The sequence below is a fragment of the Pipistrellus kuhlii genome, unplaced genomic scaffold (genome assembly GCF_014108245.1).
Source record: "Pipistrellus kuhlii isolate mPipKuh1 unplaced genomic scaffold, mPipKuh1.p scaffold_m20_p_2, whole genome shotgun sequence".
Taxonomy (NCBI): domain Eukaryota; kingdom Metazoa; phylum Chordata; class Mammalia; order Chiroptera; family Vespertilionidae; genus Pipistrellus; species Pipistrellus kuhlii.
The window spans coordinates 38,449,161-38,472,807 of NW_023425515.1; the positions used below are offsets into that span (position 1 = coordinate 38,449,161).

At 40.6% G+C, this 23,647-nt stretch overlaps 1 protein-coding gene across 8 annotated transcripts in view; it reads right to left on the reverse strand.

Annotated features, from left to right (window-relative positions):
• Positions 1 to 1,592: 1,592 nt before the first annotated feature.
• The window catches only part of DGKG (diacylglycerol kinase gamma), a 200,607-nt gene continuing 178,552 nt past the window's right edge, over positions 1,593 to 23,647 (reverse strand). For 6 of the 8 annotated variants that reach the window (XM_036445408.2, XM_036445410.2, XM_045583771.1 and 3 more), the window contains 2 exons: positions 13,931 to 16,285; positions 1,593 to 2,861 (listed from right to left, as the gene is read on the reverse strand). In XM_036445408.2, coding sequence (XP_036301301.1) covers positions 16,187 to 16,285 — 99 coding nt within the window. In that variant the 3' untranslated portion in view covers positions 1,593 to 2,861; positions 13,931 to 16,186. The remainder of the gene's footprint in view (positions 2,862 to 13,930; positions 16,286 to 23,647) is intronic. The other 2 variants (XM_045583769.1, XM_045583770.1) reach the window with 2 other exon arrangements.

Below are 23,647 nucleotides of genomic sequence, written 5' to 3' on the forward strand. Positions count from 1 at the left end.
ATTCTATATCATAAACTACTTTCTGGATTCATAATTTAAGTGTTTTGCTGACTTGGTCATATGAAATTAGGTGTAGATGTTTTATTTATTTCTTGACTCCAGAAAAGCCATTTTCTTCAGGAAAATATTGTTCACGCATAGTTAGTGTTGCAGTTGGGAGGTGAGAGAATAGTTGAATCTCCCCAGTGGAGTGGGCAGCTGAGCTATTTCCAGGATTTTGTTCTGCCCGAGTAGCAATTATGCATCTGTCTCACAGTGCCCCACCACAACATCCCAACAGCCCTTATTTCAGAAACCTCCATCTAGACGGAGGCACAAAATAGAACTTGGTAGGTCCAGGTGGAAAGGAGGAGGGGTTAGGTAGGAGTGAGTAACGTTTTGGTTAGGTTCCCTGAGGCTGGAGTCCTTGCCCAGCCCTGAGGATGACAGTGGGGATGTGGAGAAGACTAAGGGTTCAGGGCGTGTGTTCTGGGGCTCTTGGAATCTAGTGGTTCAATTGAAGCAGGAATAGCCATAGAGACAGCAGCAATTGCTCTTCAAACCCCAGGGACTGGCCAGTGAGGCCAAGCCGGGCAGAAAGGCAGCGGTTGCACAGACAACAGGAGCCTGCAAGCAGTTGCAAAGCATCCATGGCCTTATCCTCTGGAGCTGTTACTCCATTGCAGGCCCCAGTCCATGCTGCAGTGATGTTGAACCCACATCTCCTCCACCTCCTTGCCTAGCCCCACCCAGGTGTGACCTTGAACCCTTGGCTCAGGACAGCATCAGCCTGAGGCCAGATGATGGACTTGTTCCTGGGGGTCTAAATTCTGGGGAGAGAAGCCAGGCAATTCTGATGTGAAGTTCACACCTTCACTTTCCATGTGCCCTTTCATTCCAAACCTGCTTCCTCTTCAGAATTCTTCTGTCTCAGGGGGCTCATCTACAGGCTCCAGATTCTGAGTTGTTCTAAAGCCCTGGCTTGACTCTGTCCTCCAGAGTTCCTGCCCTCTAGTGTGGTGTGGTGCAGTGGCTCCCAAACTTTCATGAGCACACAGGTTTATCTATAGCATGGATCATAAACAATCAGAATTCAGGGTCCCACTCTCAGATATCATGACTCAGGACTTCTGAGTGGGGCCTAGGCATCTGGACCTCAGGGGTTTCTGATGTAAGCAGTCCATGGACCACACTTGGAGAAACTCTAATTTAGAGAAGAGAGCATATTAGGGTAGGAGAGAAACAGAACTGAGTTACTTATTGTGTTACTTGTTGAGCAAGTTAATTACTACGTCTGAGACTTTGTTTTCTCACCTATAAAATGCTAACCACTTCATAGGAGAGTTTTCAGATGTCAGTGAGATGATAGATACATAATGTTTAGCAAGGGCTTATTTTATAAAGGATTTTTGGCTTCCTTTCCCCCTCCTTCAACACCTGGAAAGTAGCAACAGAGACCTTCAATTCTTACCAGTCCTGGCATATCAGTGGAACTTCCCTGGGCAAGTGTGGGAAGGTTACAGGGTAGTCCAGAGGAGCATGAGTGTCTCCAGTGCCTGTGGCTGATCAGACACTCTGGATTTCTCAAGCAACAGCATGAAATAACTCAGAAGTCAGAGGTCAGCAGTCTGCTGCCATTTTTATTTGTAGTAAACCACAGTCAGGACATACGTATACACAGTACATTACAGAACAAGTCCACGGCACTCTATGCAGGCAGACGGGCAGGCTGGAACAGGCAACCACCATCACAGAACCACATATCTGTGGGTGGGGGCGGCAGTGGAGGTGGACAAGCAAGGAGGGAAAGATCTGGACCCTGGTGCTGTGCGAACTATTTGCTGCCTCAGTCTCGGTTGGTAGAGCCTACATTTCTGGGCTGCAGTTAAGGTGCGTTGGGACCTGTAGCTTCAACTTGTGCCCAGGATCACCCCCAAACACTGAGATTTAGCTAAGCTCCCTAAATGGAAGCAGTGTTTTCCATTAGTGGGATTGAATTCTCTCCTAACACACTGGCAGTTAGGAAGGGTAAAATAGGTTAGATACACAGGAGGAAATCTACTTACACTTTAGGGATTGAGTGTGTCTGTAGATATGTGTGTTTGTGTGTGTGTGTGTGTGTGTGTGTGTGTGTGTGTGTGTGCGCGTGTGTATAAACCTAGGTGGAGGGCTTATCAAAGAGTTTCCTTGTAGTGTGTTTTGTTTCATGTTGGTCCCCCGAATCAGTTGATTTCTGAGCATGACCAAACCTCAAGAGGGAAGGTAGATCTCCGCTGAGGGATGGCAGTAGCCTTCCTGGGTCAGCAGGGCTTGGGGAAGACCCAGGATAATGAGAACTCTGCCCTCTCTGTGATGACCATAGCATTTGCCTCAGGTGAAGGCAAGGTCATTGAAGTGGGAAGGTCTTTAGAGCCTCTTTGTTTGGTAGATGGAGAAAGAGAGGACTCAGAGGGCTAAAGGACATGTCTGTCCAAGGCCATGTGCCTGAGACTGGACTGTAGCCCACTCCCCATGTTGCTCTTGTTTCCCAGGCAGGTTTCTTCATCCCTCATACCATCATGGGATGTGGAATGGCTCCTTTCCTCAGCAGCCTCTAGGGAACATTTATCAGACTTTTCCAAGATAGAGGGGTCTTACTTGTTTTCTGAAGAGAGAGAAAAGCATCCATCAGAACCCCCTTAGCTGGTGACTTCTTGGAATTATGATTACTTGCTAACAATAACAACTTCTCTGTGATAGCTACCAAGCATTGAGGACGATGGTACAGAGAGGCACAAAAGATTCTTCCCATTTTATGAAAGAGGGCAGCTGTGCTGTAAGCTGGGTCAGCAACTTGCTGTAGGATCCTCTTCTTTTCGGTTCACTCTCCTGCCTCTTGCTATCTAGAGAAGAAACAAGTAAATAATAAATAAAATGTTGCATTTTTTGAAATCACCTGGTTTTCAGGTGACCTAGTCACTAGACACACTGCCTCTATCAAGACTGTAAGCCAAGGGAGGGTGTGTGTGTGTGTGTGTGTGTGTGTGTGTGTGTGTGTAGGGTAAGAGATTAAAAAAAAAAAAAGACTATAAGCTACCTTGGTATGTTTCCACAGATCAAAAAGGGCAATATCTGGAGCATTAGGCACTGGCCAACTGTAGACATTGCTTGCCCCTACCCAGGTGTCTTGGAGAATGGCTTTGGAGAGGAATTATGCATGTGGTGACACAGGAACCAATGCCAAATGGCCAACATTCTTTATTTAGTTATAATCATCAGAGCATAGGCATTATGCTATGCTGGCTACCAACTCTGTATGCAAGTTTGGATTCACTGATATCTTAAAAAGGGTCTTTCCAACAGGAGGGGCCTATCATCCCTGCTCAATGGACTTTTCATGTTTATTGAAATAGTCTATCGAACTATTGTGTCTCCAGTTGGGTTATACTTATGGTTTTAAAAAAATATTTTATTGATTTTTTTACAGAGAGTAAAAGAGAGGGATAGAGAGTTAGAAACATTGATGAGAGAGAATCATCAATCAGCTGCCTCCTGCACACTCCCTACTGGGGATATGCCTGCAACCAAGGTACATGCCCTTAACCAGAATCAAACCTGGGACCCTTCAGTCTGAAGGCCGATGCTCTATCCACTGAGCCAAAGTGGTTTCGGCTGTACTCTAAATTTTTTTTTTTTTTTAAAAGATCCCATTAATTACACCAAGTCAATCTGATATTAACGGTTAATTCTTTTGTTACAAGCAGTAAAAAGTAAAAAGAAACAGCCTCCTAGGAATCCAAATGTGTAGAAAGATATTAGTAATAAAATGATGCTCCTAGAAAAGAAATTGTAACTCATAGGAGAAATGCATTTTATTTAATGATCAAGTACACAAATCAGTTAGGGCTATACTTATGGTTTTTTGATTATGTGTTCTGTTTTTGTTGATTTTACAGAAGCTAAACCCTCTTAACTTCCATGGCCTCTAGTCCCTTCTTGGTTCCTGATTCTGTTGTTACATGGAAACTAATATCCTTATGATCTGGATGTTCAACTATGTCACTTTGGGATAAACCTCCTATCAGTTCTATACCCACAAAGGTACTTTATGCCTGAGATGTGACTCAAAAGGGAATGAGAAAAAGAAGAGTAGTAATAAACAGAGAGGTTTGAGTTAAACATTAAGGACAATTTGTAGAAGGGAGAACTTGTGAGACACTTGAATACATCCTGATATTGGGCTCTGGACACTATCCTCTGATCTTTCTTGGGTCCTTTAAACACAGACTTGCTTGGAGTTAACAAAGTGGGCAGATATTCTGATTTTATATATGGACATTCTAAAAATAGAATCATGGGAGGAAAAAGAAGAAAAATATAATGAAAATAAAAGAAGAAAGAGTGAAAGAAGCAGGAACTAGGGGTGGGTGGAGGTTGTGAAAAGCAGAATGTGATGGGAAAAGATGAGAGGTAAGAGGACTGCATTCAGCTATGGTAAGTTAGGGGGCAGTGCCTGGCAAATAAACATTGTTAAATAATAAAATATGTATTAATGAATGCTATCTAATAAAGAGGGAATATGCTAATCAACTGTCGTGCCTTCACAAAGTTGACAGCACCCACAGCCAATAAGGAGGGAATATGCTAATTGACTGCCACACCCTCAAAGATGGCAGTAGCCACAGTCACAAGATGGTGGTGCCCAGTTCTCTCAGCCCCACTGGGGTGACAGGCATGTGCGCCTGCCTCTGGAGTCCCCTAGTCCCCTCAGCCCCCCAGCTGCCCAGGGCCGGCCTGAGGCACAGGCAAGCCTCTGATGGCAGCTTCCCAGCTGCCCAGGTCCAGCCTGTGGTGAGGCAAGCCTCGGATGGTGGCTGCCAGCCACCCAGGGCTGCCCAAGGCTTAAGTAACCAGGGCTGCCTGAGGCTTGTGCTGCTGGCAGTGGCAGCAGCAGAGGTGTGATGGAGGTCTTCTTTCTCTGATTGCCAGGTTGCCTCCCACCCTGAGGGCTCCCGGACTGTGAGAGTGGGCAGGCCGGACTGAGGGAACCCCCACTCCAGTACATGAATTTTCATGTACTGGGCCTCTTGTAAATGAATAATTGTATTAGTCCTCCTCTCCAGCCCCACTGTACATGTAGGAAAACTGAGATACTATAGGACTTGCCCAGGTCCCTGTCACGGCAGGAAGTGGAGTTGGTCCCATGTGAGAAGCAGTGATATGTTGAGCAGAGGTTGAGGAATGCAGTACCTGATCTGATGCTGTGTGGACAGGAAGTGCGTGGGGTCATGGTCTATGAGCTCAGTAAGGAGACTGAGAACAGGCACAGCCTGAGACCCCAGTCTTCTCTGCCATTGCCTCCAACACCTGGGCCTGGGGCAACTGAGGCAGCATAGCAGAGCATCACAGCAAAGGGCCTCCTGGATCCTCCCATTTCCTCAATGGCTGGAGAAAAACCAAGTCCTAACCTTAATCTTCTCTTTGCCTCTGGGAAGCCATGTAAAACACCCACTAAATTTGGAGATTGGGTCTCTTTGCTTCTCTTTGTTTCCTGAGGACAGTTCCCAAAAGTTTCTAGTTGGCCCCCAGAAAATGGAGTCTGGGAAAGGAAAGGAGTTCTCTCCAAGTCAATTGGAGGCAGGATCAATTTCCTGTAGATGACCTGCCTTTGAGAACATTCAACAGATTTCCATAAATGTCCTTTCTTTTCCTCTGTGGGGAGATGGGAATTCCCATTTATTTCATCTCTCTCTCTGCCCTAGAATCTGTTCACAAACATCTCAGAAGGGACATTGAAATTGGAGCCCTCTGAGATGTCAAGGAGGCTTCTGTCCTCAGATCCCATTTTATTTATTTTATTGCTCCTCTGGTGATCCAAAGAGCTGAGAAAAGGAGCAATGCCACCATGAAAGGGGCTCAACTTATGCAAGTGAACTTGGTCTTTTGAATACTGATTTCCTCCCATCAGGAAGCTGTGTCAGTTTTAATCACTGGGATGTAGGAGGGAACATTGTGCTTCCTCAACTACTGCTACAAACAGTACAAATAAGCCTCTCTGTTTCGAGGAGAAAGAGAAAAGAAAAATCACGTTGCCTACAGAAGGCAACGAGACAGTGCAGAGACCCGGCCACCATCCATCTCCTGGGAAGGCCTGCCAATAGCTCTTACATAACTCCAATGAGCTCATGTGTTTTCACACCCATCTGCAGATCCTGGGCATCAGGGCCAGGGGTTAGGCTGAAGGAAGGAGCTCAGAAGAGACTGTGTTCTTTCAAAGAAGGGGCACTCTGGAAAGAAAACAAGTTCCTACACTCAAAATGGTGAAAATAATTTTCATTGGACTAACATGGACGTTCATTGCTCATGGCAGCAACATCAGGCAAGGAGAAGGTGATGCTTGGTCTATAAATGCCATGGTATGGGGGAAGGAAAGGTGGGGGGTGTTTAATGAGTCAAAGGTATGCAGATAGGCACTGAGGGGATGGTTAGGAAAACTTTTCCTCTTTATGTGTGGGAAGCCAGATACGTGGTGGGTTAGGTTTGCCAGTTACAGCTGGGAGTCAGGCCATGGTTGAGTATCAGGTCTTGTCTTCCAGTTGTTGCCACCAGCTAGGTGGTTCTTGAATAGGAAACTCATTTCATTTATTGACTGAGACAGGATGAATATTCTGGAACCTGCTGATTCATTTGACCTGCTTCCCTTTTGTTTGGCAGAATCACTGAGCCAGCAGACTTTTGCAAGCAAACTAACCAACATCTTGCCTATATCTTGTCCAGATCACCTGCAGTCTGCCCGCCCTTACCCCAATAGCTAAGCACAGAGCTAGTGTAATGATACCCACTTCTCTTACACTTTGCCTACTGAAAATAAAATCTCATCCTGCATAAGGGAGCCAATGTCTTTCAACTAGGCTTCCCAGACATTCTCTTGGGTGTTGACACACTTCCAGTTCAGTTGTGCCCCAGTGGAAGATCTGTCTGTAGATCTCAGCTGCTTACCCCTCCCCAGTCTGGCTCCATATTCTTCACTTATGGAGGCAATGATAATAATATTTTAAAAATCTGATTAAATGAATTTGCAGATATGTTGTTTCACCTGTCCAAAATAATACTGTGCCCAATCTTTCTATAACTACTAATGCTTTAAACAATTTTTATTTAAAAAATAAGAACACACAGTATTCAGATAAATTTCTAACTCTGGCATCATTCACGCTGATAACACTTCCCAATTTAGTGTCTTCTGAGAATTTAGTTTACCACTGTCTTTTCAGATCAATCAAGAACATTTTGAATACAGTTAAACCCTTCCTTAGAGTAATACCTGATTAACTTCTATTTGTGACAACTGGAGTCGGTCAGTTAGGAAATGACTGAGCTCATATACTCAACACTCTGACATCTTTCTCCAGCAACGAGGAGGACACTCACAAACTCTAAGAAAGGATCTCCCATAATGATATATGTGCAATATTTTGGTGTGAGATGTTATGACATCTATAATTCACTTAAAATACTTTGATGAAAGAAAAGATAAAACAAATGTGGCAAAATGATAAGAACTGTTGACTCTAAGTGACAGGTATGTGGGTTCTCATTATACTCATGGCTCTGCTTTCCCATATGTTTGAAAAATTTCATAATAAAAAGAAATGATTACCAGATGTTCTAATTCGAGGAAGTGTATTTAATAGGGGGTGGGGGAGCTTCAGGAGGCTGATAGCGAGGGGATGGAAGTGGAAATTGCTTCATCTTCTTAGGTTTATGATCATTTCCTTAATGCCTGGTGGTAGTGGAGTATGATGATAGAAGCTCCAAACAACAATTCACTGACATCCTCTATTATTAACACCCTCCATGCATATGTGGTTCTCTAAGTGAAAAGATTTAGTTCTGAATCCTTTTAACTCAAGATTGTTGGGGAGAGAGGAAGTATTCACCAGGATTTTTTTTTCCTTTTTTTGAAGATCATGCCATTTTCTGGTAACCAATAGGTACCAGTTCTCTTAAAAAAATAAAAAAGATAAACAAATAAATTCATTAATTACTGTTGTCTAGTCCCTCAACAGAAAATGCTGACTTTCTGGAGTCTCCTTCTGGATTGAGACTTACACTGTGTAGTTTATAAATTCCTTTCCTTTTGTACTGTCTAAGGTAAAAAGAAATAATCATTTTATTATCCTCCACCTTGTACAATAGTTCTTAGTTAGATTCCATTTTAAAAATAAATTTTTTTGAAGAGAAAAATAATTCAATTTTTTTTGGGGGGGACATCATTTTAGAAGCATTCTTTTATCCCAAATTATAATTCATCTAAGAAATTTTTAAGAGATCACTTCGAACTTCCATTCCACCTTTTACGATCAGTTACTAAGTCAGATGTTTGTCTACCTGACCTCATTTCACTGCTCCTGATTTAAAAAAAAATTTTTTTTTATTACTCAGAGAGGAAGGGAGAGGGAGAGAGAGATAGAACATCAATGATGAGAGAGAAACATTCATTGGCTGTCTCCTGCATGCTTCCTACTGGTGATGGAGTCTGCAACCTGGGCATGTACCCTTGACTGGAATAAAACCCGGGATCTTTCAGTCTGTAGGCTGACACTATATCCACTAAGCCAAACCAGCTAGAGCTCATTGTTCTTGATCTTCAATATGGTCTCTGTGAATCTTTTAATATGACCTTTCATATTAGGTGAATGCTCTAATCTCATAGACTGGGCATTCATTGTTGACTGTCTATTCTCTGAATAGTGTTTTTAGGATATGGCCAAGATGGTGCCTTGGAGAGTGAACCTAAGAAAAAGGGAGGTGGGTAAGGTGTTCATGGACCTTCTGCTGCCTACATCTGCCCCTTCTCCTCAGTGTGCCTCCGTGCCCAAATGAATGGTACTTGCCGCCTCTGCTCTGTGGAAGAGGGAGGAGAGAGACTTGGATTTTCAATTTGAGAAGGAAGGAAGTCATGTACAGGGGATTGGTTTAGGGGCAGCAAATCCCTGCCACCATGCTTGAAGTCAGAAGAACCATTGAGGGCACCACAGGTGTGAACATGAACTTTGAATGCAGATACTGACAGATCTGAATCCTGGATTTGCCCCCATGAGGCTTGCTCTCATTTGTTTCTCGGTTTCTTCATTTGACAAATGGGGAACCACATAGCACCAATTTTATTAGGTTCTTATGAAGTTTAAAAGTAGTCTAAAAGTAATTGGCTTTGGCCTGGCTGGCAAGGCTCAGTGGTTGAGCATTGGACCTACGAGTACCAGGATGTCACGTTTCAATTCTCGGCCAAGGCACATGTACCGGTTGTGGGGGGAGGGCATGCAAGAGGCAGCTAATCAATGATTCTCTCTAATCATTAAGATTTCTATCTTTCTCTCCCTCCCCCTCTCTGAAATCAATAAAAAATATATTTAAAAAAGTAGTAGGCTTTGGGCTGGACAATAAACGATAGTTGCTATTTAGGAACAATTTCATCAATGCCTGGAAATTTCCATTTTACCATTAACTCAACTTTATGCTTTAAAAATAAGAGATTTCTCTGTCCTTTTATCCATTTTTGGACCATAGTGTTCATGCTCATATCCTTTGCCCAAATAAATCTGCTAAAAAAATTTTCAGTCCTCTATCTCTTTTCATCTCATGAATCTGTATCTTATTATGTGGGTCTCTTACTGTGTGGTAACTCCACTTGTGTGCTGTTTTTTTATTCTTTGTCAATGATGATCTGATCGCTAAGAAGTAGAATGCAAATATTTCTGTCTTTCTGTCCAAGTTGAATTTCGTATTTTCTGAATCATGAAGCTGCCCTCCGTGTGACCTAGAAAGCCCTTTGATGATCCATATTTAGCTGAATCCATCAGTCAACAGATGTCTGGGTAGTTAGAGGCCCCCATGAGCTCCCTCTACATCCTGTGGTTTCAAGTTCCTGAGTTGTTAGTTAGAAAGCTTTCATCCCCGCTCCCCCACCTCCCTCCCTATCTAATTCCAGGGTAGAAGCACAGAGACTCACTTTACTTACTGTACCTATTAATTCATTTAACAAATATTTACTCATTAGCTGCCATACATTAAATACTGGGTTAGATGTTATCCTCTTTGCTTCCAAATTGCATTTAGAATAGCCCTCCACGTTTCCCGATTAATTCTCTAGAATCTGCATTGAGCATCCAATTAAATGGTCTCTTCTATTTGCAGTGTTTCCTGACCCCTGGGAGACTTGGAGGCTTAATTGAAAATTCTGATGCCTTGCTACAAGGTACCTGTCCTTGCCTCCACAAATTTCAGGATAGCATAGGTTTATCATTGGCTCTATCTAAGTGAGTTTAGTTAGCAGGTGAGGCTGCAGGGCACTGCTTGCCATCCTGCACCATGACATGAAAAATAAAGTGGTAGCAAGGGTGGAATGACCAGCAGGTTAAGCAGCTAATTCCCAAAAACCTTTGATTTCCTATGTCCCTGGTTTCCCACAGAGATGCCCATAAAGAAAAAGTCCTCTCTGTTTTTTGAGCTTTCTGGATCGCCCCATTAGATTGCATCTCTTGGCATCTGAAAGGCAGCCTGCCATTCTGTTCTCCTGTGGAACACAGATGGCCCAGCCCACGCCTATCACTAATGAGGATCACATGCAAAGCCTTCTTGCTGGAGGTTCCTTTCCACAACCCTAGCTCTCCTTCCCCAAACAGGCCAGTCACCGCTGACCATGGCATTGCAGTCTGAGAAAGGTGCTTGGGGCTCTCTTACTCAGAAAGATAAATAGAAAATTTATTATGTAGGCCTTGGGAAATGAGTCCCATCCCATTAGCATTTAAAACATTGATGATTGCCAAAACCGGTTTGGCTCAGTGGATAGAGCGTTGGTCCCAGGTTTGATTCCGGTCAAGGGCATGTACCTTGGTTGCGGGCACATCCCCGGCATTGGGTGTGCAGGAGGCAGCTGGTCAATGTTTCTCTCTCATAGACGTTTCTAGCTCTCTATCCCTCTTCCTTCCTCTCTGTGGAAAATCAATAAAATATATTTAAAAAAAAACATTGATGATTAATGGCTGACTGCCAATTTGATTGCAAGAATGAGGTAGTGGGTTTTAGCTGTCCATGGAGGTTGTTGAATTTAAATGTGGGCAAGCACTGGAAGTTCTTAAATAGGAATATGATTAGATGGATATACAGAGGTTGACCAGATAGGAGATTATAATGTCATGTAATCTCACCCAGGATGATAGCAGGGTGGGAAATAAGAATGTTAAAGACACTAAAATATAGTAGAAAAGCATACATTTTTCCCCCTGCTATACTTAGTGAGAAAGAGCCATGTCAAATCCCAGCTCTATCACTTGCTATCTATCTGATCTTAGATAAGTACTTCACCTTTCAATATATAGTTCCTTACCTGTGGAATAAGTACCAACAATGCCCATATCGTAGGCTACTCTAAGGTTTAAATGGGATAGCACACGAAAAGACATTGATGCAGTGCCTTGCTCCCAGTAAGCAATACGTGGGTACTCCCTTTTCTGTTTCCTCTCTGTAGTAGAAAGTTATGCGATGCACTCCAATATGCTGGATTATCAGGTGAGCTAAAAACAAGGGCCCCATGTGCAAATCCGTACAAATTTGCTCTTCTTTTCTTCCTAAAATCTGATTGATATTTGAGATGTGGGATAGTTTCTTTTTCATTGTTATTGCAAGTCAGATGCAGGTCTGGTATTTGTGACTAGGAGAAGAATTCTGATCCACTAATATGGACCCCGATAGAAATGCAAAATTTCTTTTTGTCTTAATACTTTAACTCATTCCTTTAATTATCACGCTACCAAGGAGAGATCATGGCCACTGGCTTCCCTTGAGGGTACAATGAGTCAGATTAGCCCTCCCATGTATAAATGTGGTCCAACTGGTCAGTATCCACTTATCCAGACATCTCTCTGGGAGTAATTTTTCATTCTTTCAAAAAACAAGAGGCTCCAAGGTATGCTGTTCAAAAAGAAGTAATAGAGCTATTGACTTAACGTTCATGCCTACAGAAACACTTCAACGGTTTTTTGAACAAGGTAGAACAACCACTGCTTGTTTCCCACCCAACTGGGTCAAGGCTTTCCCTATAAGAGCTGGTGGCTATTCATTCCCTCACAAGGTAGCACTCTCCTTATTAGGTCAGCTCTAAGAGCGGTTATTAAATTGAGTAAAAATAGACTTCTTAACAACTGTGCTGTTTAAACCCAGTTCTGTTCTCTGGAGTTACACAGATGAAGTCTGACCCCTTGTCAGCTCCTCATGTTTTCTCCTTAATTTTTCCCAGTCCCTCCCCACTCAGAGGACAGAGTCCAGATCCTTGATTCTTGCTTGAAGATATGAATAACAATGGGAACAATAAAAGTAGTTCAACAATCACATAGAAGGAACAAGAAAGAGTGCTGTAAAATGGACACTCCTTATCCGAGAAAATTACTTTTTGGAAGATTATTGCAGAAGATGTTTACTTTCGTGTTCCCATCTTCCCTGAAGACAAAAATGGTAGGCTTAAGGCAGTGTTTCTGATCTATAGATGTTGGTAGATAAATAAAGGTCCCTATGGCTCTTTACTGTGGGTTCTTAGAGGTAAGCCCCAGTATGCATCTTTTAGAAGGGGATCTAGTACTTGACCACAGAACTTCTTTTTTCATGGAGCATTTTATGGATACCAGTATTTTGTGAAACACATTTTAGGTAATTCCTATTTAAGAACTTCCAGTGCTTGCCCACATTTAAATTCAACAGATATTCTGTTTGAAATAAGTTCCTGATTGATTATTATTGCTCGATCCGGGAACTGGTGGCTAAGAAACACTGGGACGTTTCCTTGCTTGGAAAGTTGGTAGACTCTTCTTCTCCCTCCCCATCTCCCTTCCCCTCTCCCTTTAACACTAGCATTAGGCACCCACCTGCCTGGGAGTTTTGAGGGAGGGGTAAGCCTGTGACATGGGGAATCTTGGAGTCTAGATCCTTCCTATCCCCGTGATTCTATTTTTATGATCCCAATTGTGATAGTATTCCATAGAAGGTACTAGCTGGGACAGGAGGTAACTGAGAATTTTGGCCAGCAGGAAACGGGGATGGAGATAGGAAAAGTTGATGCAATTATTTTTGGCAGGAGTTGGAACCAAGGCAGCAGGAGAGAGTAAGTTTTAAGACTCTCTGGCAAAGAAACTTCCTAATCTGTCACTGAGAATGTGTAAAAAAATGATTAGTGGGTCTCTATATTTATCATGATTACTCACAAATATGTAATTTACATAATATATGCAGCACATTAAGTACTATGTTACCTTATATAATGTGCATATGTATAATGTATATACATGTTATGTAATGCCAGTCTGGAGGCTCTTCCAGGTTCTGCCAAGTATTTCCTAATTTATTTGGCAATTTTAACATATCTTTTCCATCTGGAAAGAACTCTCTTGAGAGGAGCTGGTCTCTGACCTGAAATATAATCGTCTTATTAAGTCAATCTCAATTCTCAACACACTGGAAGAAACCCACCAAGACCAGGCCATGGCAACTCCTAGCCCATTAGTCCAGGGACAACACAAGGTGTCAAAGATTTCCTGTTTTATTCTTTGTATTGCTAGTGTGGTAGAAGTGTGGGGGCAGGTGAGAACATGTCAGTGGCATGGCCAGACTAAGGCGAGGAATCAAAACTGAGTTATCCCCAAGATTGTTATACTCTGGCTCTAAGAAAGATTTGGGACACGACTCTCAAGTAACATTATAAGTCCTATGCACTAGGGTAGAGTGGGCAGAGGGCCAGTCTCTGACTTGTGAATCTTTGAGAATCAGTTTCATGTGTTCATAGTGCCATGTGTCAACAGACTCAGTGTTGAGGGATCAGGGCTGAAACACATGCAAACACTTCTGTAAATGCCTTAGTAAGGGTGACCCCCAAACCCGAACCTGTGTGTATTTCAGAATCAACTGGCTTCCAAGATGGTACCTGCTGTCATTCTGGAGCTTGTTGATCCCATCACCATTGATCCAACTCCTCAGGAGATTCTTCCGGTGGCCTGGTTTTCCCCTTGCTTGGTGCTCTGCACGGTTAGGTTGAGCAGGATGGTTCTAGATGTCCAGTCCACATGGTCCTAGATGACTGCTTCCTTCAGAGTTAGAATCAATTTGTACAATTGTAATTTTCCTCTCCTTGTACAAAGCTCCCGACTCAGTGTCAGGAGATTAGAGGAAGCTCAGCGGAGCAATGCCCAGGGAGCCCAGGTTTCCTCTTGAGGAATCTCAGAGAGGATGGAGGCCTGAGGGAACAAGGCAAATGTTTCTTCTACCGAAGAAGCTCCACAGACCCTGGGGAAAGGAGGGTAATGCCAGCACCAGCTGAAAGAAGCCCACTGAGTTTTGTGAGACCCTTCTGGGTACTGGCTGGCAGTACCTTGCAGAAGATATCTCAGCTCTCCTGTGATTTTTCACTGAGGTTATTCCTGCAGTCAGGTTGTTTCCATGCTGAGAGACTATGAAAACCATGATGAGGTGTTATGTGGAGAGTTTGATGATCTGTTCAGTGCCTTCAACTCAGACTGACTTATCAGTTCAGGCCAAAGAGAATCGTTGAGAAGCATTATGAGGCCTCATTTTTTCATGTGGGCTTGCCCTATGCCCACATGTGCTGCACATTCATTCTTCCCTGGGAACCTGGATCCAAATGGAATCATTTCTCAGTGACCAGAATTGACCCTGTTCTAAGCTGCATGGTTATTTTCTCTATTGAGTATCTCCTTTTTTTTTTTTTTTTTTTTTTTTTTTTTTTTTTTTTTTTTTTTTTAGCATCTTCTTAAGTGGCACCTATTCCAAACCACATTAGCCAAGATATCATGGACAAGTCTCTTAACATTTCTGATAAATGGAAGAATAAATCCTGCCCAGTATATAGCTCATGGTTGTTTTAATGATCCAGAATAGGAGTTCTTAGTTTCTCTATGATAAGAATCTACTTTCATTTCCCTTAAATCTCACAGTCACCACAGGGCAATGTGTCTTGACAAGGAAATGGTGGGATGGAGGAGTAAAAACCTTCTTTATCTATTCCATTTTCTGTTCCTATGCTAAATATATATTTTTAAATCAGGAAAAGTCCATCAGTAAATAAATATTTATATTTATAAATATATATGCAACACATATGTACACAAATAAGACCATCAAAAGGGCTTTCAGGTCATACTCTGGGAGTACCAGGTGCAAATAGGCCGGAGGAACCACCATCTGATGGTTTGTCTCCTGGTCTCCTCAGCAAACGGCCCTTCTGGCCCGACTTCTCTGCCTTCAGGAATAGACTGCCACCAGGGCTTGGAACTCAAACAGGAAACACACTTTGGCTTGAAAAAGAAAGAAGCTGGGGGTGGTTTTTTTTTTTTCCCCTTCCCTTTTTACACAATATTATGACACCAATTTGAAAAATAAATCCCAGTTTCTCTGCTTTTCCTCCCAGGTGTTCACAGAACTAAGAAAATAAATACCACATCTAAGGTATGCTGTGCAGGCAGCTCTGGGGGCTCCTGGAGCCGTCTCTAAACAAACACAGCCACCAGGAGAAGGCTTCGGGAAATAACAAGTGCCCACTGACAGCAGAGAGAACCAAGAATGGAAACACAGCGTTGCACAGCCTTTCTGCATCCTCAGCAGGTTTAGGGAAAAGCTGTCGCTGTCGCTGGAAGGACGACCAAGAAATCAACGTGCGCTTGCTGAGCCCTGCCAAGGGTTATGCTCTGAGCGTCGGAGGCCATTTGTCTCTTTACAGAGGGACCTTTGTGTAGGCTTTCTGGATTGAAAGCTCTTTCCCTTGGCCACATCCCATCTCATCATAGGCAGGAAACCTGCAGCCTGTTCCTTGCGAGTGTCCATGAGAAACTTACAGGGCTAGTGGGAAGGAAGGGGAGTTCTTCTTCAATCTGGGAAAGCCTCACCCATGGCCTTCTGGGAATGTGGAAATTGCTGCATGAGCCAACCATACACTGGTGGGGCCCAAGTCCATTCAAAATGTTCTGTTGTCACTGGCTCTGTTAGGGTGTGTTCATTGTTGAAATAAAGAGAATATATGGCAGGGTGAAGGTTTCCTCTTGGGTGGCTTTGCTTCTGCTGGCTAGAGAGGAGAGTGTGTGTGTTCATGTGTATGTGTGTGTGTATGTGTATGTGTGTTACAGTTTCTTGTTTTCTTTCTTGGTTTAACTGGCAATTGGCACATTGTTTAGTCTTTTGAACGGCTCTTCCTTCTCAGCGAAAAGAAGCTGCTCTTCTGGGGAGGTCCCATCATCATGGGTGCTTGGTTCTTGTGAATAATTTTAATCTAAAAGCAAAGAGGCAGAACTGAATTAGTGGCATGGAATCCCAGAAGCCTAGGGGAGAGTGAGTCTCAGAGAGAGGAAGGAAGGCCAGCTTAAGGTTGGAAGGAGCCCCATGCAGAAGGACGACTGTCCTTGAACAACTTCAGAATTGGCAACTGGACCCTGACTAGGCCTGGGGTTTGGCACTGCTGGAAGTGAGGGGTGGAAGCACTGGGGACAGACAAGTGTGAGCTTCCCACGTGTTCAGCTCGCACCTGTCTTGTGTCCTTGCTATTCATAGACTTTCAGAATGTCACAGCCGGAGGATACGTTAGGGACCATCTCATTCAACCCCTCTGCAGGATAAAGGCCTAAGGTTACACAGAATAGGACAGAACATTCAGAGCTCAGTTCTCAATTTCCCAGCCTCCATTCCTAGCCATTCCTGCTTAGGCAGTGCTAGGATGTCAACCAGTAACTCAAAGTTGACCTTCTGTTGAACCCCTGACTTAAGCAACATGATCTGGAGAATTCCCAAGTGTGTCTCTTAGGTCTTTCCTCTTTTCTTCACCTTCTAGGAAGGATATAACTTTATTTTAAAAGCATGTGAGTGGTTTTTATTTTAAAAAAATTTTAGGTTTTATGAGTATTTTCTCCTATAAACTTTAAGTCAATTTGAAGTAGAAGACATTTGTGAATGCTCATTGTCCTCAGGGCATGGCTTCAAAATGCTTAATCCCTATTTACATGTGGCCTGGTGACACCACCACTTCAATAATCTGCATTATTAGTCTATCAACAACACTTATCAAGTTTGATATATTCAGAGTAGGAAGATGATGTGGGAACAAGAGAAATTTAGGATTCAAGGACCAGGGTTTGTGTCTCAGAATTCCCACATCTTTCTGTGAGCCTTTGGAAAAATCCCTTAGCCTTTAAAACCCTGTTTGGTCAACTGTAATACGAGGATATTTGTCTTATTTTTCTCACAAGTTGTGAAGGTCAACTGGTAGACTATCAATGAAAGTCCACCATAAAGTATAAAATGGTAAGTAACAGTTAAATAATTATCTTACTTTGTAGGAGAAGGAAAAAGATGTATATCAAAAGCAACAGAATCTAGAAGCCCATTCTCATGTGTGTGTGTGTTTTTTTTAAATCATATTATTGGAAATGACAGTGTGACCACAGAAAGTAACAGAGGAAGTAGTGGAGAAACATCTTTAAATGAATGTAGCCTTAACCAAGTGGTGCCAAAAAGAAATTAGCTAAGGAATGAGAAGAGTCTGAATGGAATATTTGAAAAATAATTTTAAGATCTGAAAGGAAGGGAAAGAAATATGCTGCTGAAAAGAGAAAGGGAAGACACTGGGTAGAGGGGCTACATATAAACTGGTTGAATGGAGGGCCAAGGATGAGACATAAGGTTGGGAATACAGATGGGATAGGGCTGTAAGGGGTTTAATGTGAGGTAATAGGGAACTATGATAACTTATTAAGCTGGAGAATAACATGATGAAAAAGAGTTTTGGGAAAATTATTCAACAGTTGTCAGAGTGAGATGGAATGAAGAAAGAGTCTGACCAAGAGGGTACTATGGAAGCCAGGTTTAAATTTATAAGGTCCTAAGATATGGAAAGGAAAAGGTGAGGCCAAAAGCTGTTGTGAAAACTTCCTGAGTAATCGAAGCTGAAAATGACTCTCATGTTGGTCTAGAGCACATGTGTCAAACACAAGGCCCGCGGGCCAAATCCGTCCCACCAGGCCTTGCAATGTGGCCCGCACCGCGCTGTCATCACTGCACTCCGCTGTGTTTCCATCACAATGACAGTTTATGACTGTTCAGTAAACCATTCGGCCCGCGATTTAGGCTGGATTTTAGATTTTGGCCCCTTCTCTGATTGAGTTCGACACCCCTAGTCTAGAGTCTGGAGATCTGGAAGGGGAATCCATCTTTCTGTTCTGTGGTAGTCACCAGAGGAACAAACCAAGAACATTTCAAGCCACATTTTGTGCTATGTGCCTTATTATGGGCATTATGGTTATTCCAGGATTTATGGAAGTGAGGCATAGACTGGGGACTCTGACAGCACTTCCCTGTAGCATATAATTTTGCCCTCTCTGATGACAGCAATTTGTGGCACATTTCCGTGTGGTAAACCTTCTCTTAGTCCCTGAGCACACAAGTCCCCCAAGGGGAAGAACTTCATCTTACTCACCTTGGTATTCCTCGAGCAAGTGCAGTGCCTATCCAGAGGACATGCTGTGGAAGTACTGATGGATTTGAAAACCAAGAAGAGAGAGAGAGAACACCATGGCAGTGGGGGGTGGCTATGCTTGAAGCAGTGTAGCAACTGGCACTGCCTACATTTCCCATTGATGGAGCCCATTTTTTTCAGATGATAGATCTTGACTTCTCCTTTTTTTCCTCTCTAGCTGAGCTATTTGCTTGCTTGTTAGCACTTCCAGGGCAAAGAGGAGGAAATGAAACTCAAATCCCTCTCATTTGGATTTTCAGCAGTTTTGATGAAGGTCTTGATTGGGTAGGAGTTTGGAGACCCTGAGTAATATGAGATTTTGATGTGGTTTGTGGATTCTAATACTATAGGCAACTGAGAGTTGACTGTATGTATACTCACTAAAAACAAGAAATATGAGTTCATATCCTCTTTTGGAGTCAAAGAGATGCCAGTCTCTTATCCTCTTATGCCCAAATTAGGAGGGGGTTGGTAAAATTAAATAGGGAAGATTTCATTTTAGAAGGTAGTTGGATGTGGCTAAACCTGACTTTTTGACCCCTGATGGAATGAGAGCATTCATGTTTCTGTAGTTAGAACTCAAATTTCTCTGGTAATTGGGCAGGTCAGGCAGTTATGATTTCTTAAACACCTTCCATAATATTTACAACATCTGACAAGCATTAGGGACAGCAGCCCCATGTGCCTAGTTCTCTGCTCTATTATAGAGATAAGTGTTACAGCGGGCTCTTGTGATAGCTTGAAATTCACAAAACTACTGCAGCATTTAATTCCCCTTTGAAAAGAGTAAATTTTAAAATTTCACTAGTGCTGGGAGTTGACTTTGTTTTGGGGGCCATCTTCTGGAAATCAACACATTTTTATTACTTCAAGAGAAGCAATAAACTGAGAGACTTACTCCTCATCGTTGCCCTCTCAGGGCAAATAATTTGAAACATGCCCAGCAAAATGGCCAATAACTTTAAGAGGAGACCCTTCCCCGATCATTTGGGAAGTATCCAAGTCTGCCCTAATTTTAGTTGGAGATAAATAGAGAGGCGGAAACTTGAAAGGTCTCAACTTGACTTGTTAAAAAGTCAAGGAAATATTAAAGTGAGCCTTGAGGAGGATAGAGGGGGTTTGCAAAGTTTTTCAGATCTTAGCTATTTCTGGGTTCTCCAAGATCTTAGGTGGCCCAGCTTCATAAGAGTGTTTCCTGCATCAGAGGCTTTCAAATGTAGCTGGATCATTGGGTTTTACGAGGGGTGGAGAAGTCTGGGGTTCATTGATAGGTCGGGAAGTTTGACTAGATTATTGATTTTCAAATTGTGGTCCCTAGACTTGCAGCATCAGCATTTCCTGAAAACTTGTCAGAAATGCAAATTCTTAAGGCATCCAGACCTACTGAATAAGAAATCCAGCAATCTGTGTTTTGAAAGCCCTCCAGGTTATTGGAATGTATACTCAAGTTTGGGACTCACTGGATTAGTAGAATCCCTTTCAACTTTGAGATCCTACTGGTACTATTATCTAACTCTGAGAGAAGGTTCTTAATTTCAAAGCTCAAATGATGCCGCCTAACTGGTGATAAAGCATGAGAGGCCATCTTATAGTGCTACAAGGCAAGTCTTTAAATTGAGACTATTTTATACACAAAAATCTTTATGTATAAACAAATATATTCCTATTTTTGAAAATTTAAAAATTATGGAAAAAATTTAAAAATCACCTCAAAGTAATTGCTGTTAACTTTTTGATATATTTTTTTCCAGTTTGTTTCTGTGCTTATATATTTTTAATAAAATTAAAATCAGTTATTTTCATTTAACATTATTCTGAAAGCATTTATGATATCATTAAAGATTCATTATATAATTTCCAGTGGCTGAAAATTATTCAATTTGATGACTTTCACATAGCTTATCTAACCATATATCTAAATGTTGGGCTTTAGGTAATTTCCAATTTTTCCCCCTATTATGAATAATTTAGACATTGACATTTTAAAACACTGGCTTCTGTATTTCTGGAAACTTGTATTTTACTTAGAATAAATACCTAAAAGTATATGAACAATTTTAAGGGTCAGAGTAAATGAACTGGGTCAATGTATATTAATATTTGCAAGGATCTTCTTGATACATGGCTCATAATGCTTCCCAGCGCAGCTGTACCAGTTTCTACTCTGGCCTTACTGGTTGAATGTGCCTGACTCGTCACACCCTTGACAACAATGAATATTATTTTTAAAAGAAAAACAAATTAGGTAAATTTGTTTAATTTGGTAAATGAAACATGTCAGGGCTTTCTCACTATTTTAATTTGAAATTCTTTCTCCCCCTTTTTTCTTAATTTTTTATATTAAATATTGTTTTATGGGTTTATTAGCCCATGGCAATTCTTCTGTGAATTGTCTGTTCACAACTGCATCCCTAGTATTTTTTCCTGCTGGTTTCTAAGAGATGATTATACATTATGGGAATTAACCTGCTCATTGAGATAGCTGTTGCAAACATCATGTCCTTAACCTTTTAAAGATCTATAGTGATTCTTGGCTTGTAGAGTCTTAAACTTGTTAATAGTCCAAAATGTCACGTTTTCCTCTTGAAAAAGTCCCTGCTCACAGTGTGATGACAGTCACCTATATTTCCCCCTAGCTAGTAACATTTAATTCTTTAATAGAATTAGAGTTTTTCTGTTTTGTTTCTGGGGTATAAAGTTGAGAAATTGATGTATAATGACATTTCCCAGTCAGGTAATTTTTTGGCTAGTGTATGTTAAACAGTTCATTGCCTTTAAATTGGTTTATGATCTTCCTTTTTTTTTTTCCTTCATTAGTTTTTATGTATTAGGGTTTCTTAGGGCCTCTTCTGTACAGTTGATTTATCTATACAATATTGTGCCAACTACTGTGGCTTTATAGCTGTTTTAATATCTTGTGGGAAGCCCTTTCTCATAGTTCTTTCATTAAATGCCTTCAATATTGCATTGGTTTTTTTTTTTTTTTTAAGTTAAAAAACAATTGCAATAAGATTTTGTTTGGGATTTCTATTTAGAAACAGGTTTCTAAATTCAAATCTTTTAAAAAATATTTGTTAAATCTTTAAGTCTTCATCTATTTTTATATCTCTCATATTATGTAATGCCTTATCTATAATAATAAAAGTATAATATGCTAATTAGATCAGATAGTTGAGCAATAGAACCAGAGGCTGGGGCTATGAGGGCTGAGCCCCTTGCACAATTTTGTAAATCGGGCCTCTAATACTTAAATAAAACCATTATCGCATTTATATTTTTATGGCAATTATATATTTTAATATTTTTTATATTTTATTGATTTTTTACAGAGAGGAAGAGAGAGGGATAGAGAGTTAGAAACATCGATGAGCAAGAATCATAGATCAGCTGCCTCTTGCACACCCCCTACTGGGGATGTGCCCTCAACCAAGGTACATGCCCTTGAGCGGAATCGAACCCGGGACCTTTCAGTCCGCAGGCCGCAGGCTGAAGCTCTATCCATTGAGCCAAACAGGTTTCAGCTATTTTTACATTTTAATAGCTATGATCATTGGTTTTTTCTTTTTGAAATTAGGTTTTCAAATATTTGACATGTTTAAAGAACTAGTTTTCGGTTTTCCTGTTTTTAAATTATTTAATTTCTACTTTATTTTTATTATTTTTCTTACTTCTGCCTCTCCTATTTTGTTTTATTCTTATTCTTCTAATTTTGAAATTATTCACTATTCTTTTCCTCTTTTGAATGATAAGTGTTTATGGGTCTCTGAACATACCTTTAAATATGGTTTAAGCTATATTCTATAAATTTGAATGAGAGTCTTTTTAATTTTTATTATCCTTAGTCAATAATGGTGGTTTTAATCTCTTGAATGTACTGTTCTTTAGAAAAATTTAAAATCACTGAATATTTAAATTTTGTTTGCTTATTTATTTGATCTATTACTATTAATTTCTAGTTTTATTGCTTTGTGGTTAAATAAAATAAACTTTATAATTTCTGCTTCTGATTTTATATAGATTCTTTGGTAAATTTGTTTGTGATCTATTTTAGTAAATATTCTGTGGATCCTTGAAATAAGTGGAGATATTTAATTTGTTTATAGGTTATCAAGTTATTTCATTCAAGTTTTATATCACTCATTTATTTATTTTTTAAAGGTAAAAACAAATATTTTAAAGCTTCTTAATATTGGTCTTTCTGTCAATTTTTATCATAATAATCTGGCCACTCAGAGTATATTGATACTATTTCTCACATTATATATTTTGATTCTACTATTAGATACCTGAAGTTTTATGATCATTATATTATATCTCATACTTGACTATATTTTTTATCAAATAAAATTGACCTTCTTTATTCTACTCTGTGTTTTTGGCACGTTGGCAAGTTAGTTTGTCTAAAATTAATATAATTAACAATGACATTTATTACTTATAACTTCTCTGTGCCTGAAAAAGGAATGACAAATTATATATATATTTTGTTTTAGGTATATCTCTTATAAGCATGACATTAAATTTTAATTTTTAATCTCCTTTTATTAGGGGACTTTAACACACTTATATTTTTTGTCATTATTGATGTATTTAGTCTTAATATTTTTCATCATACTTCAAAATTTTTTTTAATGTTTCCTTATTATTTGCTTTCTGTTTTTGCTACATTGATAAGGTTCATAAATTTTATATTCTCCCAGATTTGAAAAGTGTGTACCCTGTTTTTAGTTTCACTAAAGGATTATTTTGTTATTAAAATTTTCTTCTGAGAAACTCTTTTAAATAGACAAGGTGAAAAGATACAATGAAAAATTTAACATATATTTTTTATTCCTTCAACAACATCTCCTAAATGCTTTCAGTATTGTTTAAAAGAAATTTAGGTTTGGGATTCCATTATGTATCTTCTCTTATAAAGAATGATCCATTTGCATTTATTTATATAACTGTATTTAACAGTTTTTTAAAACTTCATTATAATTTAACTGGCTTCACAGATGATTGGATCCAAAAACTATGGTACATCTACACAATGGAATACTATGCTGCCATAAAAAGAAGGAATTCTCTGCCAAGATCGGTTTGGCTCAATGGATAGAGCGTCGGCTTGGGACTGAAGAGTCCCCG